Source organism: Lissotriton helveticus, chromosome 4_1 (genome assembly GCF_964261635.1).
Source record: "Lissotriton helveticus chromosome 4_1, aLisHel1.1, whole genome shotgun sequence".
Classification (NCBI taxonomy): Eukaryota; Metazoa; Chordata; class Amphibia; order Caudata; family Salamandridae; genus Lissotriton; species Lissotriton helveticus.
This window is the reverse complement of record NC_136063.1, coordinates 78427187-78445132: the sequence shown is the minus strand read 5'-3', so window position 1 is coordinate 78445132 and position 17946 is coordinate 78427187. Positions and strand designations below refer to the sequence as shown.

General features: G+C 37.4%; 1 protein-coding gene across 1 annotated transcript in view; it reads right to left on the bottom strand.

The window, feature by feature from the left end:
* The window catches only part of LOC144827881 (uncharacterized), a 247038-nt gene that overhangs the window by 70125 nt on the left and 158967 nt on the right, over nucleotides 1-17946 (bottom strand). The window contains 1 exon segment of the mRNA XM_078686046.1: nucleotides 9437-9599. Coding sequence (XP_078542172.1) covers nucleotides 9437-9599 — 163 coding nt within the window.

Genomic DNA, 17946 nt, shown 5'->3' with positions numbered 1-17946 from the left:
ACCCTCACACACCCTCACCCTCACACCCCCTAACCCTCACACACCCTCACTCACCCTCACACACCCTCACCAGCATAGCATAACAAAACCTAGCATAGCATAGCAAAACATAGCATAGCATAACAAAACAAAGCATAGGATAGCAAAACCAAACCTAGCATAACAAAACAAGAAATAGCATAGCAAAACACAACAAAGCATAGCATAGCATAACAAAACACAACAAAACATAGCATAACAAAACATAACAAAGCATAGCAAAACAAAACATAGCATAACACACAACAAAACATATCATAAGATAAAACATAGCATAACATAACAAAACAAAGCATTGCATAACAAAACATAGCAAAACACAAAGCATAGAATAACAAAACACAGCATACATAACAAAACATAGCATAACAAAGCATATCAAAACATAACATAACGTAGCATAACAAAACACAACAAAACATAGCATAACAAAACACAACATAGCATAGCATAACAAAACAAAACAAAGCTTAGCATAGCATAACAAAACATAGCATAGCATAGCATTACAAAACATAGCATAACAAAAACATAGCATAGCAAAACAAAGCATAGCATAATAAAACACAGCAAAACATTGCATAGCATAACAAAGCATAGCATAGCATAACAAAGCATAGCATAGCAAAACACAACAAAACATAGCATAACAAAACATAGCATAGCATATAAAAACAAAGCATAGGATAGCAAAACTAAACATAGCATAGCATTACAAAAAAAAGCATAGGATAGCAAAACAAACCATAACATAACATAACATAACAAAACATAGCATAACAAAACACAACAACACATAGCATAACAAAACATAGCAAAACACAACAAAACATAGCATAGCATAACAAAACACAACAAAACATAGCATAGCATAACAAACACAACAAAACATATCATAAGATAAAACATAGCATAACAAAACAAAGCATTGCATAACAAAACATAGCAAAACACAAAGCATAGTATAACAAAACACAGCATACATAACAAAACATAGCATAACAAAGCATATCAAAACATAACATAACTTAGCATAACAAAACACAATAAAACATAGCATAACAAAACACAACATAACATAGCATAACAAAACACAGCATAGCATAGCATAACAAAACAAAGCATAGCATAACAAAACATAGCATAGCATAACAAAACATAGCATATCAAAACATAGCATAGCAAAACAAAGCATAGCATAATAAAACACAACAAAACATTGCATAGCATAACAAAACATAGCATAGCATAACAAAGCATAGCATAGCAAACCACAACAAAACATAGCATAACAAAACATAGCATAACAAAACATAGCAAAACACAACAAAACAAAACATAGCAAAACACAACAAAACATAGCATAGCATAGCAAAACACAACAAAACATAGCATAGCATAACAAAACAAAGCATAGCAGAGCATAACAAAACAAATCATTGGATAGCAAAACTAAACATAGCATAGCATTACAAAAAAAGCATAGGATAGCAAAACAAACCATAACATAACATAACATAACAAAACATAGCATAACAAAACATAACAACACATAGCATAACAAAACATAGTAAAACACAACAAAACATAGCATAGCATAACACAACAAAACATAGCATAGCATAACAAAACACAACAAAACATATCATATGATAAAACATAGCATAACAAAACAAAGCATTGCATAACAAAACATAGCAAAACACAAAGCATAGTATAACAAAACACAGCATACATAACAAAACATAGCATAACAAAGCATATCAAAACATAACATAACTTAGCATAACAAAACACAACAAAACATAGCATAACAAAACACAACATAACATAGCATAACAAAACACAGCATAGCATAGCATAACATAACAAAACAAAGCATAGCATAACAAAACATAGCATAGCATAGCATAACAAAACATAGCATAACAAAACATAGCATAGCAAAACAAAGCATAGCATAATAAAACACAACAAAACATTGCATAGCATAACAAAACATATCATAGCATAACAAAGCATAGCATAGCAAACCACAACAAAACATAGCATAACAAAACATAGCATAGCATAACAAAACATAGCAAAACACAACAAAACAAAACATAGCAAAACACAACAAAACAAAACATAGCAAAACACAACAAAACATAGCATAGCATAGCAAAACACAACAAAACATAGCATAGCATAACAAAACAAAGCATAGCAGAGCATAACAAAACAAAGCATAGCATTACAAAAAAAGCATAGGATAGCAAAACAAACCATAGCATAACATAACATAACATAACAAAACATAGCATAACAAAACACAACAACACATAGCATAACAAAACATAGCAAAACACAACAAAACATAGCATAGCATAGCTTAACAAAACACAACAAAGCATAGCAGAGCATAACAAAACAAAGCATAGGATAGCATATCAAAACAAAGCATAGCAAAACAAAACATATCATAGCATAACAAAACATAGCATAGCAAAACAAAGCATAGCATAATAAAACACAACAAAGCATAGCATAACAAAACATAGCATAACAAAACATAGCATAACACAGCATAGCAGAGCAGAGCAAAGCATAGCATAACAAAACATAGCAAAGCATAACAAAGCATAGCCTAGCAAAACACAACAAAACATAGCATAGCATAACAAAACACAACAAACATAGCATAGCATATCAAAACAAAGCATAGGATAGCAAAACTAAACATAGCATAGCATAACAAAACAAAGCATAGGATAGCAAAACAAAACATAGCATAGCATAACAAATCATAGCATAACATAACAAAACATAGCATAACAAAACACAACAAAACAGCATAGCTTAACAAAACAAAACATAGCATGGCTGAACAAAACATAACAAAACATAATAGCATAGCAAAACACAGCATAGCATACCAACACAACAAAACATAGCATAGCATAACAAAACATAGCATAGCAAAACAAAGCATAGCATAATAAAACACAACAAAACATAGCATAGCATAACAAAGCATAGCAGAGCAAAATATAGCATAGCATAACAAAGCATAGCATAGCATAACAAAACATAGCATAGCATAACATAGCATAGCATAGCAAAACATAGCATAGCATAACAAAACATAGCATAGCATAACAAAACAGCATAGCATAGAATAACAAAACAAAACATAGGATAGCAAAACAAAACATAGCATAGTATACAGCATCACTCAGCACCACCACAGCATCACTCAGTGGCACCACAACATCACTGAGCTCCACCACAGCATCAATCTGTGCAACCATTCAACAACAACTGGTTCAAATATGTTATCTCAATGTTTCAAGCTTTATTACAAATGTAACAAAAAGATGTTAATATTTGACATATGTTCTTGGATTTTCGTCACAATAAACTACACTGAACATAATCTTCACAAATGTTATTTACAAAAGTTTAAGCTATTGCCATTATAAATTACAATAACTTTTTTAAGTATTAATTATTTAAAAATATTTAAAACCATTGTTATTTGTAATATCCATACATGTAAGTCACGTAAATACAACACATATTGCATTACAAATGCTATAGGTGTCACATTTGCGAAAGTTATAACTATTGGCATGGTAAATGACAAAGCTATTAATTTCGCTATTTTCAAAAACAAAACCTAAATAAAAAAATGTGTAATTTACAATACCAATAGCTCAAACTTTCCTAATACGAGACCTATTGCATTGCAAATGCTTGTCTTAAAAAGATTTCTATCCCCGCAATTAGCACCATTGTCCGTTCTAAAGCACCGGGCCCTGATGGGATACCAGGTGACCTTTTCTTTTGAGATATCCCGGGCTGGATGCAATGTATGTATATAATATTCAATGCTATAGCTGATGGTGTCCCTAGCCCAGATTCCTGGAGAGGAGCAAAAGTTGTACAAGTATTTAAATAAGGCAACAAGTCCTCTCCCTACAACTATGGGCCTATTAGTCTTATTGAAGCAATACAGAAGGTTTTCAGTAGGGCTCTTTTGGGCAAAATACAGGAATGGGCTCATGATAATAAAACGTCCCTATCCCAAGCAGGGTCTAGAGAGAAAACAGGGACCATAGATGAAGTGTTCTGGTTTCTTCTCCTCTGCTGGAAAACAGTGTTAATTGGGAAAGGGACCTTTCTATGTAGCCTTTATAGAACATAAGACGACATTTGACCTAGTACCCAGGCAGAATCTGTGGCAAACTCTTAGAGATTTAGGCCTGCCGGAGGAAATTGTAGTTCTACTTACCGTCCGCACAAAGGAAATTCTGCTAGGGTTCATTGGGATTTGCAAGACCAGCTTACCGATCCAATCTCTGTTAATAAGGGTTTCCGCCAAGGCTGTGTATTGGCCCCCACACTTTTCTAATTTTTTATTAATAATGTGATACAATTTCTCAGTGCAAAACCGGCAGAGGCTGGGGGCAGGGGGGAGTAGTTACTCTGCTTTTTGCTGACAATACTCTGCTTGTATCAAAACCAACTGGAGGGTTACAACAACTACTGAACCAGTTCCAAGAATTCTCTGACATTAAAGGTTTAATAGTTAATATAACCAAAACCAATTGTATGGCCCTGAACCCCCACAAATCCTATCATGGGTTGCCCCAGGCTTGAAGGATTACAGCTTAAGAGGGTCAGCGCCTTTAACTGTCTAGGCTTAATGCTGCGGATAATTTGTCATGGAAACCTCATATTAATAAGATGGTCTTGAAGCACAAACAGTTGGCTGGGGCTTTAGGGAGAGAGCATCGATCATCATACACCAAACCGATTGGGCCAGCCATGCAGGCTTATGATGCTAAAGTGATGAGCTCTACAATGTATGGTGCATAATTGTGGGGCTTGGAACACGTAGAGGAGCTCAGTAGCCTAGACTTAAAAATGTTAAGAAGCCTAGGGATTCTACCCCAGAGTACCCCCCTTTTTTTGTTTAAGAAATGTTTATTTAGATTTTCAAATACAAAACAAAGGCCCTCATAAAACGTATTTAACACGAGTAAAATAAGCAATCAGACATATAACATAAAAGTGACTTCTAATTAGAAAGAAATAAAAGAGGAAAGACAGCAGAAAAGAAAAAGAGAAAGAAGGAAGAAAAGGAAAGGAAAGGAAAGAAGGAGAAAGGAAAATAAGAAATAAAGAATCAAAATGATGAAGGACAATATTATGGAAAAAGAGAGAAGAAGAGTTAACGTATAGGAGGATTGGAAGAAAGGTAAGTAGTAAGGGGAAGCCAAAGGAGATCAGAATTGATTTTTTGAGAAACAGAGGAAGAGGAAACAGTAGCGATCCTGTGTTCATCACAAATAAAATTCCACCAAGTAAGTAACGATAATTTGGAGTTGTCTTTCCAGGATGATAAAATTACTTTAAAAGCTAAATCAATAAAAAGATCAAACAGTCTTGAAACAGAGGATACAATATCTACATCAGGTGATAAAGATCCTGAAAAAACATGCAGTAGTGATACAGCAGTATTGAAGTGAAATATTGACATGCAAACATTCCAAACTGAAGTCCAAAAAGAGAAAACGGAAGAACACTCATACAGTTGATGTTTTAACGTGCCCGTTTCACTAGAACATGACCAACAAAGTGGAGAGGAAGTTGATGAAAACTTACAAATGCTAACAGGAGTAATAATAGCTCTATGATAAATAAAATACAAAGATTGAGTTATACGTGCAGCAGCAGAAACTCTGAGCAACTTGGTCCACAGTTTCTCCCAGGTTATAACAGGGAGAGAGATGGATAAATCATTTTCCCATGCAATCTCAATAGTGGATTTAGAACGATTAACAACATTAGATAACAATAACTTATATACAAAAGCATCTTTAGGTCTGTGGGTAGAAAATAATGAATATAGTGGAGTAGAAGGGGTTACAGATGGGGAGTCAGGTGGAAGTGAAAAAGTGACTAAATGAGATTGTATGGCATTAACGATTATATTATATTCATTACTACAGGAGTCAGGTAATTGATAGCGTATTTGAAGTTCATGAAAATGGATAAGAGAATATTTATGGAGAAATTGATAAACAAAAGTGATATCCTTCTCCTTCCAATATTTGTAGTAAAAAGATTTGCCTTTGTATTTAAGAAATTTATTATACCATACAATAGAGGATAAAAAACATTGTAGATGAGTCATAGCCTTAGAAAATGTATTATAGAGTAAAGTTTGGGAGTATTACAAAACAGGGTTTTTGGACAAAAAGGTGCAATTAGACATAAAAGTAATGTGTTGAAAAGAAAAATCTTTTAATAATGAACGTTCAAAAAGAATCCATCTGGGGACAGGAATATCCAAAAAATCATAAGCTAAAGAAAAAGATTGTTTAATCAAAAAAGCTGAGTGATAGGCTATAAAGTGAGGAAAACGGACCCCACCCTTCATTTTTAGGTTGAATAAGTTTGTTTAGAGCAATACGTGGGTGTTTATTATTCCACAAGAACTTTATACAAATGGAGTTTAATCAAGAGAAATACACTTTAGGGATTTTAATAGGAAGCATAGACACTATGTACAACACATGAGGAGCAGTAATCATTTTGATAGTATCCAATCTGCCCCACCATGAAAGATATAAGGGAGACCATGGCCTAGATGTATCAAGCCTTTTGCGAATCGCAAAGGGTCTATTTGCATGTTTTGGCATGCATCAAAAATTCGCAAATTAAGGAATCGCAAAAATTTGCGATTCCTTATTTTGCCATAGCATTTAAGGAATCACAATTTTGCGATTCCTTAAATGCTATGTATGTAGCATTTTTGAATTGCGAATTCTGGTTAAGAAATTGCAAATTACCACCAACTTGTAGTTGATGGTAATTTGTGAATTCTTCAAAAAATACACAATGTTGCATTTTTGAAGGTGGCATGTGACGCACACACATGCCCATAGGGCATGTATGTTCGCCATATGCACACACATGTACATTTCAGGGGTGCAGCAGGGTGTCCTTGAGACACCCCTGCACCCTTGAAATTATTCTCAATTTGCGATTAGCAAATTGCGAATCGGAAATTGAGATGTATTTCACAATCATTCCTATGGGCCTCCTGGCCCATAGGAATGAATTGGAAATGATTCCTTATTTGCGAATTCTCAAATTGCGAATTCGCAAATAAGGAAGATTAAGAAATCGCAAAAAAATTGCGATTTTTTACATACATGCCATTTTGCGATTTCTAAATATCGATTCCTCAAAAATCGCTATTTAGAAATCGCAAATGGTTATGTTGATGCATCTGCCCCCATATGAGGAGGAGCGATTGAAGTTTCTTAAGTAACGCGTTGAATGTGAATTTAATAGTATCATTTAGGGTTGACGAGAACCAAATGCCAAGATATTTAATTTTAGAGGGACACCAAGCAAAATTAGTATCATTAAACATAAATTGATAACAGATAGAGTTTAAGGGTAAAACCTCTGTTTTGGATAAATTAAGCTTATAACCAGAAATAGAGGAATAAAGTCAAGCTTCATTCATAAAATGTGGAAGGGACTCAACAGGATGGGACATACAAATCAAAATATCATCTGCATAACTAGATATTTTAGTTTCCACAGAGGTAAGTTTAAAACCAGTGTTCTGAGAGTTAGTCCGAATACGCTCTAAGAATGGTTCATGATACAGGATAAATAATAAGGGGGAAAGAGGACATCCTTGTCGTGTACCTCTGGATAAAGAAAAAAACTTCGAAAAATGGTTATTGACAAAAATACTAGCTCGAGGACAAGAATACAAGATTTTAATAAAAGAAATAAAAGAGGGACCAAAACCAAACCATTGGAGAGTATGAAACATGAAGTGCCAATTAATACGGTCAAATGCTTTTTCAGCATCTAAAGAGAAGGCAGCAAGGGGATCTTTACATTTTTTGCCATGGGAAATAATATTAGTAAACATTCGAGCATTATCAGAGGCTTATCTACCTTTCACAAATCCAACTTGATCAGTTTTGATCAAAAGAGGAATGATGTTATCAAGGCGGGACGCAAGAATCTTAGCAAAAATTTTACAGTCATAATTAATTAATGATATAGGACGATAATTTTCACAATAAGAATGATCTTTATCAGGTTTAGGAATTATAACTATTAAGGCATCCATAAAAGACCCAGAAGCTCGAGCATCAGCAATAAAGGAGTTAAAAAGCTGTAAGAGTTTGGGGGCAAAAATAGAGTTAAAGGTAGAACAAAATTCCCCAGGTAACCCATCAGGGACTGGTGCCTTCGATTTCTTCAAAGAGTGGATAGCATTGATTACTTCCTGGAGAGTAATATCTTTCTCTAAAGCGTCAAATTCATCAGGAAGAGATGGTGGGGAGGGGAGACCTGAGAAAAAGATGTTTAAATTTTGAGTAGAGGGGAATGTGTCATCAGAATAAAGAGATTGATAATATTCATGAAAGACTTCAGCAATGTCTTCATCTGATGAAACTAGCTTTTTAGTAGACTCGTTGAGAATAGGGCCAACAGTTTTACGTTCAGACTTAACTTTTAAGTAGTTTGCTAACATCTTACCCGCTTTATTTTGACCTCCATGATATTTAGACTTGATCTTAAGCAGAATATTACATGCTTCAGTTGTTGTTAATTTATTAAGGTCAGTTTTTGCTGCTATTAAATCATGAAGGGCATTAGGAGACCTAGAGGTAAAATAGACATTCTCTAATCTTTTAATTGCGTGTAGTTGATCCTCATATTTATTTCTTGTGGCCTTCTTTTTTGAAACGTAAGAAATAGTGAAGGCACGGAGAGCAGCTTTAAAAGCATCCCAGTTATTAGGAACAGAAGTATCTAACGGATAATTGAAAGTAAAGAATTCATTAATAAAAGTAGTGACTTCTTTAATAAAAGCTGAGTCAGATAGTAAAAAAGTATTACATTTCCATCTGCTAAATTTGGAGGAAGTAAGTGAAAGATCTAAAACAGCATAAACGGGTGCAAGGTCTGAAATGAAAATGGATCCGATTTCAGATTGTTGAATAGATGGAAGTAGGGATTTACTAACCAAAATATAATCAATCCTAGAACGAGTATGATGCATATTTGAGAAAAAAGTGTATTCAAGTAAATCAGAATTACAGGTTTTCCAAACATCGTATAAAGGACGAGAGGCAATGGCCGATTGAAAAGATTTATGGGATTTATCAGGTTGAACTTTGCATTTGGACAGTCTATCAGAAAAAGGGTCTAACCATTGGTTAAAGTCACCAGCAACAACAATATTAGGGCAGTCAAGTGAGAAGAGAAGAATTTTAATATCAATCCAAAATTTGGGATCTGGTTTAACAGGACCATAGATATTGAACAAAACTAATGTTTTATTTTGTACCACAATCTTAGCCATTACCCATCGACCATCATCATTGTTCTGAGTAGACACAATTTGAACTGATAAAGCTTTATGAAATAATATAGCAACACCCCCTTTCTTGTTAGATGCAGGAGAAAAACGACTTGGCCCACCCATTGTCTTTCGAATTTTAGCGACTCCACATCTGTACAATGAGTTCCTTGAAGAAAAGCAATTTGAGAATTAAGTTTAGATAAAAGAGACAGTACCTTTTGTCTTTTGATTGGATTTCCAAGACCCCGGACGTTCCACGTAACAAAGTTACACATAATGGAAGGTTGGGAGGGTGGAAGACAAGTGGAGTAGATACACTTCAAGGACATGACTTTAAAAAAGAACACACCATACATAAAAATTACATAAAGACAATCCAACAGCAAAACCCACAGTATTAGTATACATTAACCCTAAAGCAATAACAAAGAGCGATGGAAAATTAACAAAAAGACGAGACAAAAAAGAGTATACAATCAAAAATAATGTAGAAGAAGGAAAAGGGAAAGAAAAAAGGGATAGAGCAAGAAGAGAAAGAGAAACAGACAGAACGAAGCACGAAATAAAATGAATAGGAGAACATGAAGAGAAGAAAAGGGAAAGAAAAAGAGAGAAAGGAAAAAGAATGAAATGAACAAACAGATCAGGGCAAAACACCCAGACCTGTGGCGAGAAGAAAGAACCGTGAGGGGAGAGCATGGTAACGCAGAGCAAAGCGGATCTCATAAAGAAAAATAGAAAAGAGAAAGAGAACAAGAGCCTCAGTACAGAGGGAACCGAGTAAAAGATATATAGAGAAAAAGGGAGGATAATAGGGAAGCGGAATGAGAAGAAATGACAGTAACACATATCAAAAACAGTAGAGAAAAGACAAACATATAAATTGAAAAAGTTAAAGCTAATAAGTTAAGTTTAGGAAGATAAAAGGAAAGGAGCAAAGCAACAACACTCAAACATTAATGTCCATTCCAGCGGAAGAAAGGGAGCAAAGAAAAAGCTTCAACTTTTCAGGATCATCGAAGGATTGTGAGCTCCCATTATGGGTAATCTTGCAGAGGCAAGGAAGAAGTATTCCATATTGAATATTAAGGTGTCTCATCTGAGGTCGGAGAGCTAGAAATTCCTTTCGACGAGCGTTGGTTGCATTGGTGATATCTTGAGAAATGAAGATGTTATGCCCAGACCAAAGAAGACAACTTTTGAGTTTAACAGCCTTCAGGACAGTCATCAATTCAGTAAATTCCAAGAATAACATAATGATTCCACGAGGCCTCGCAGTATTAGAGGTAGGACGGCCTAGGCGATGTGCTCTTTGGATGTTAAGAGAAAGATTTGCAGATGGAAGAGACAGAAGCTCAGGAAGAAATTTTTGAAGAAAGAGTACCATGTCTGGACCTTCAACATTTTCCGGCAGACCATAAAGGCGTAGGTTGTTACGATGGTTACGATTTTCCAAATCCTCAGTGTGAATTTTCAATTCATGAATTTCCTGCTCCAACAATGGGACCTTCGCGGAGATATCCTGTATATCACTAACACGTTGTTCTAAATCCAGGACCTTACTTTCCATAACAATCCACCTCTCTTCAATTTGTCGCAGCTTTTCATTTGTTGCGGTCATAAAAGGCTGGAGACCACGTACTTCATCCAGGATAGAGTCCAGAACAAGATTAGGACAGGAATGAATAGAAGACGGTGAGTCATTTTTACGACGTTTTGGTTTCGTGCCCGTGATAGAGGATCTTGCAGAATGTGAGTAGTGAGCCATAATAGCAGAAATGGCAAGAGAGCTCTGTGAAGGACACAGCAGGCTGATCCAACAAAATTGGAGTCGGAGATGAGTGCAAACCGAAAAAAGAACTCAAAGGATGCACACACAATATTCCTCAAGGAGAAACAAAAAAAATCTGTGTGACATTTGAAAAAAATATGAAAAAGAATGTGAGCCTAGCGGCTATTGATAGCGGCCGCCCACCTCTTCATCAGGAGAGAAAATGCCAGGATTAGATGCCAGCAAAATTTCAAGTCCTTGCAAAACCAACTTGTTGCTTGAGAACAGTACTTCAAGTGATGTATTCCTTGAATTATGACAATACTCCTCAACGTTGGGAATATTAATGCAAACCAATGAGTAGAAATATCCCAGAGAGCCCCTGAATGGAAGACAGTAAATGAAGTGGCACTAGAAAAAAGCTCTCCAAAAATATAGCAGGATGAAAGAGCAATATCAAAAGTAAGACAGGAGCAGCAAGAGCAAACTAGCAGCCATGTATGTCTCCCTTGAAGGAAAAAATCGTCAAATGTCACCAATTTGAGGAGAAACAGTTCATTTTTGCTAAAAACAGCGCAGAAAACAAAAGAGGAGCAGGTCAAGATACATTAAAACAGGAGGTGCCTCAGAAGAATAGCAGTTGAAGTGAATTACCGAAGTATGAAGAAATCGCGGGTGCGGCGCTTGAAAATGGCGGCCACGCGCGACTTGTGAGGAGAAAGTAGCAAGGATAACAGCAACTCAGGCGTCCCATGCCGAAAAATTCTGCAACCAACACCAAAGCGTTCCGCACATCTTCCGACTGCAAAATCGGCTCCGTCAAGGAAGAAAGGCGACGCAGAAACGGCTCAAAACGGCAAATGAGTCCCGCTGATATGCGGAGCTCACCAGGGATCCGCCATTTTGCTACGGCGTCAAGCCACGCCCCCCCAGAGCACCCCCTTGTTCCGCTTATGCTAGACATCAGCAGACATTCTTCTGCCTCCAAAGCCAGATTGCGCCCCTTGCTGTTCTGGCTGAGGGTTAAGACGACCTCTGAACTTTTGCCATACGCACGTGCTTTGGAGGATGTAAAAAGTAGGGTAGCTGGCTGTGAGATGTTAAGAGCCTGCTTACAGCTATTGGGATGGGTAATATATGGAAGATCAATGATCCAACTTTGTTCCCCTGGAAATGTGATGTGAAGAATGCCTAGTCAGGGTGGGTAACTTAGAAGGAAATGAGTAGGGGGCCTTAGGGGAAGCTCACTGTAGACTTCATGGCCTGTAAACACGACCGTTCTCTGGAAGGATATCTGGATTTCATAGAACACCTGGGGATAAAAAATTGTACATTCAGTTCAGGTTTGGCACACCGCCCCAGAACGATCTTTCTCATAAATGGACCAGTAGGAATGGGGTTGCTCTCAGCGGTCCTGGGTGTAGACATCATCAGGACACCTTAGTCCACACAATGTTTGCCTGTCCATCGTATGTGACGCCGAGGAAGAATTGGCTTACTCCAATCTGCAAGCTACTGGGAGCTGACAAATACAGAGTTGCACTGAGGATCCTGATGTCCGATGCCAGGCCACTGTTTGCTTGTGCGGTGGCAAAATTCTGGGGCCACAAGTGGGGCATTAGAGGCAGGGTCCAGAACGTGGGGCATTAGAGGCAGGGTCCATAAGACGAACACTAAGTGAAGCTGCATCTCAATTTCTCAGGTTTTAGTCTTCAAAGCTTTTAAAGAAGGCAACAATTGTGGTTTCATAAAATGTATTTTGTATCCTCTGTACTCAGACGTTTTTATTATGGGTTTATGAATGCTTTATTGCACCAGATGAATTCTATACACTGATCCACTTTAACCCGTTGCGTGCTCATGACGGCTCCACACCGTCATGAGTTACGGACGCCATGTGCTCATGATGGAGTGGAGCCGTCATGCCGCTACCGCACCGCCCACGCGGGAGTAATTCCCCGCCTGTGCGCGCGAATTAGTGAGTGGGCGGGGTCAAGATGGCTCCACGCTGTCATGAGCACACGCCGCCCGTGACTCATGATGGCGAGGAGCCGTCATAAGTACGGGAGCGCCACGCCCACCCCCTAGCCCCTCCAGCGCCGCTCCATAATTCGCGGCGCAGGGAAGGGGTTAATACAGTTTTATTATTTCCATATTGTATCTATTATTCTTGCTTTTATAAAGTGAACTACCGGATTGTGCTGGAGATAAAAAGCAAATGCTAACAACCACTGACTGTATTTAAGTGTAAACAATTTTATTACATGATTGTGCAGTCGACCCAGTGCGGGTTCTCATGTTTGAGACCGATTACTTGGCACGACTACACTGCCACTTAAATTCCAGTTTTTCCTTTTTCAGACGTTATGGTTGTGAATGAAGTATGTGTATGATAGTGGGAGCTTGTGTATGATTGAGTGTTTGATTCCAGGGGTTTATTTATTTAAAGTATTTCGTGTTATTTCTCTGTATTCATGGATTACTGTATTGCATTCTTTCTTCCTTTTTGTGAACTGTATATATTTTTATAAATTTGTATTTGTGATGAAATTACTCTCATAAAAATGAAAGTATAATGAAAATATAAAAGTATTTATAAAATGAAAATAATAAATCAAATACATTTCTTATCTTTGAAGTATAATCAAAAAGTATGTTGTGTATCTGTCACCTTCTCTAAATTGAATATGTGATATACACCAGTGTTAAAAGATTATGGCCTATGTTGGAACACTTCTTTTCAGTGTTGATTGTGCAGTTTATTCAAGGCTACCAGCTGAATACCATTGTCTTTCATTTTATTGGCTTTTAATAGGTTGTTGCACAAATTGTATGGATTTTTAGACTGTCAAGAGAGACTGTAGAAATGGCAGAACCTGAAATATTATTGTTGCACATTTTCACGATTCTACCAGGCTTCTGATTAAGACTTGCTTTTTATTGCAACATTTTAATGCCATTGGCATAGTATAAGCAAACTGTTATGACTTGATGTCAAAATAAAGTATATGAATTGAATTTAAAATGCTTGCATAGGGGTTTTGTTCAGCCAGGGAGCCCCACTAATGATCCCCAGTGAGTTGAGGAGTTATGTAAATGCGTGACTAATGCATTTTAGTGCGGTGTTGTGGCCACCAGCATTAAAATGCGTTAGTCTAACTGTTGGTGCGTGGCACTTGGCAGGGCCATCTGCAGCCTTTTTTGCCACATAAGCCATCCTCTGCGGCATAATTTGCAGATTAAAAAAAAGTGTTTCTAGTTCAAACAAATCAAAATGTACTAAAAACGGGGCGATATATGTTCACACACATTAGAGAACCCTTCGCAAAGATTAACTAGTCACCTTTCACTTCTTCACTGGTCCCTTCTATAGCACCGAGTATTAACCTGCTGCCAGCTAGAGAATTGATCTGCCAAACCGTGGATGTTGGTGACTGTGCAGCACTGCTAATGTTGTATCTCAGTGTCACGTTCAACACTGGTCGAAAGACTTTGGACTTGCGGCGTTGGCATAAAGTGCTGATGTTGTTTGCCTCCTTCCTTCAGGAGTGCACTTTCCAGGTGTCCCAAAAACCTTTTCAGTCAAAGGTGCTCCCTTTGCAACAAGGAGTGCGGCAGGGGTCCTCCCAGAGCCCAACTCTCTTTCATACATATGCTATGGGTTTACCATAATCTCATATGCAAAAGACACTTAGTTCATCATCACTCTCTCACAGAACTCCATCCATATGGCATCCTCTGTATGCCTATGCCTTGCAGAGCTCGCTACGTGGATGGACTCAAACTGTCTCGAGTTAAATGAAGGGAAGACCAAGGTACTGATCTTAGGCAAACAGCCTAATATCTTGCCTACTGCTTGGTGGCCCAATAACTTTGGTCCACTACTCTCTTTCCAAGCCTAAGGAAAATAATCTGGGCATTTGGTTTAATGAGAAAATGTATTTTGATAGCCAAATCACTGTACTTCCAGAGAATTGTTTTGGGTTGTTAAAGAACCTAAAAAATAACTTTTGGTTCCCTCTAGAGTCTTCATAAACAAGCATTTGCAATGCAATAGGTCTCGCATTAGGAAAGTTTGAGCTTTTGGTATTGTAAATAACAATTTTTTTATTTATGTGTTGGTTTTGAAAATAGCGAAATTAATAGCTTTGTCATTTACAATGCCAATAGTTATAACTTTCGCAAATGTGACACCTATAGCATTTGTAATGCAATATGTGTTGTATTTAAGTGACTTACATGTATTGATAATTCAAATAACAATGTCTAGTAATTTTTATTAAATAATTAATACTTAAATAAAAGTTATTGCAATTTATAATGCCAATAGCTTAAACCTTTGTAAATAACTTTTGTGAAGATTATGTTCAGTGTATTTTATTGTGACGAAAATCCAAGAACAGAAGTGAAATATTAACATCTTTTTGTGACATTTGTAATAAAGCTTGAAACATTGAGAGAACATATTTGAACCAGTTGTTGTTGAATGGTTGCACAGATTGATGCTGAGATGGGGCTGAGTGATGTTGTGGTGGCAAACGAGTGATGCTGTGGCGTTCAGTGATGCCGTGGTAGCGCATAGTGATGTTGTGGTGCCCCTGAGTGATCATGTGGTGGTGCTGAGTGATGCTGTATGCTATGCTATGTTTTGTTTTGCTATCCTATGTTTATGCTATGCTATGTGTTGCTATCCTATGCTTTGATTTGTTACGCTATGCTGTGTTTTGTTATGCTATGCTAATTTTTGTTATGCTATGCTATGTTTTGCTATGCTATGCTTTGTTATGCCATGCTATGTTTTGTTGTGTTGTATTATGCTATGCTTTGTTTTGCCATGCTATGTTTTGTTATGCAATGCTATGCTATGTTTTGTTGTGTTTGGTACGCTATGCTATGTTTTGCTATGATATGGTTTGTTTTGTTTTGCTATGCTATGTTTTGTTGTGTTTTGTTAAGCTATGCTATGTTTTATTGTGTTTTGCTATGTTTTGTTATGCTGTGTGTTTTTTTATGCTATGTTTTGTTGTTATGCTTTGTTTTGTTATGCTATGCTGTTTTGTTTTGCTATCCTATGCTTTGTTTTGTTATGCTATGCTATGTTTTGTTGTGTTTTGCTTTGCTGTGCTTTGTTATGCTATGTTTTGTTATGCTATGCTATGTTTTGTTGTGCTTTGTTTTGCTATGCTTTGTTTTGTTATGCTATGTTGTTTTTTTGTCCTCATTTGCCGATACCCCTGTGTGTGAAGAGGAAAACCGCCAACCACCACATTGTGCTACCTTGTCCAGCCACTAGATCTAGTAGTGTGTCTCGGACATTTGCACAAGGGACAAATGACAAATTGGCGGAAGAACGAGAAACCACACACTAAGAGGGGACCATCAGAAACTCCATCTAGGTATATTTCAACCTGTTGGACCAGAATTTTGGAACAGACCCCTACTATAGGTCCATGGAGCAGGGAAGATGGCATAATCATAGGACCCGGGAAAAAAAAACGGAATCCTACCTCCATTGTATCAAACGCTCCCAGAAACCAACCTTTTTCCTACTGCAGGGTCTGGCCAAGTCTACTTTAGAAACTTCATATAGGGACGAAAGACATACCGCATATGTTGGAGGGGCTATGTCCACCCAAAACCTACAGATCTGTCTCCTTGCCATTAAAATTGCAAAAAAAAGAAAAGATCTGGCATGTCCTAAGATGTTTTCATCTATCCCAAAGATGATTAAAGGGAGAGTAATGCTCGTGAGGTATTAAGGATAGAGGATAGGGCATCCATCACCTCTTCCCAAAAGCGACTAATGGCTGGGCACTCTTTAAACATATGCACATCTGAGGCTTCGGCAAGATCACATTTATTGTACTTTTTCCCTTGTTGGAATTTGGCTAGGTTTTGGGGAGACAGGTATGCTCGATGTAAAGTATATAGGTGGTTACGCCTCAGCCAAGCTGGCTTCACAATTTCATACAATAGGCTAAAAGAGTTCAGCCACAACTGCTGGCACTGTTCACCCACCTTACTACCCCATAACAACTCAGGCAGATTGGTGTCATCATCTATCTCCTCCAGGATCGCCCAATACCAACATGCGACCTCCTTACCCCCCCCTGGCCTTGTCACCAATAGATTTTCTAAGTTACTGTAATTTCCCAGGGGGACTCCCTTCCTTGACAGTGCCTGAGCCCAGCTAGTCAACTGCATATATTTGAAGCTAGATAAACCTGGCCCAGCTTTCTCCCGCAAAGCCTCCCAAAGTATCATTGAGCCATCTGCTATCAGCTCTCCCCAAATCATAATTCCAGCATCTTTTATTGGGCAAGCCAAACTGTCTTTAAGACATAGAGGGGTGCCTGGCGAGTCCCACATGGGTGCTAAGTTGGAAAAATAGCTCAGCCCTGTTTGTTTTCTAATTTTGGACCAACTTCTAGCCAGTGATTGAAGAATTTTTAATACTTATTTTTTTTTATTTCTGGTCCCCAAACTTGAAGAGAAAACCGTCAGATGGAAGATCGGACCACTCCAACATAGCTCGAAACATCCTCTCCCTAGGGTTATCCACTGGTGTTTTTAGAAGCATTCTCGAGTAAGATAATTGGAACGCCCAAGCGTAATATTGGATGTCTGGTGATGTTAGGCCTCCTTTTTCTCTCCTTCTCCTCAACTTTTTCCAAGCCAATCTCGTGGCTCCATTCCTCCAAATAAAAGAGTTAATTTCTTGTTGACATTTGGATATTTGTTT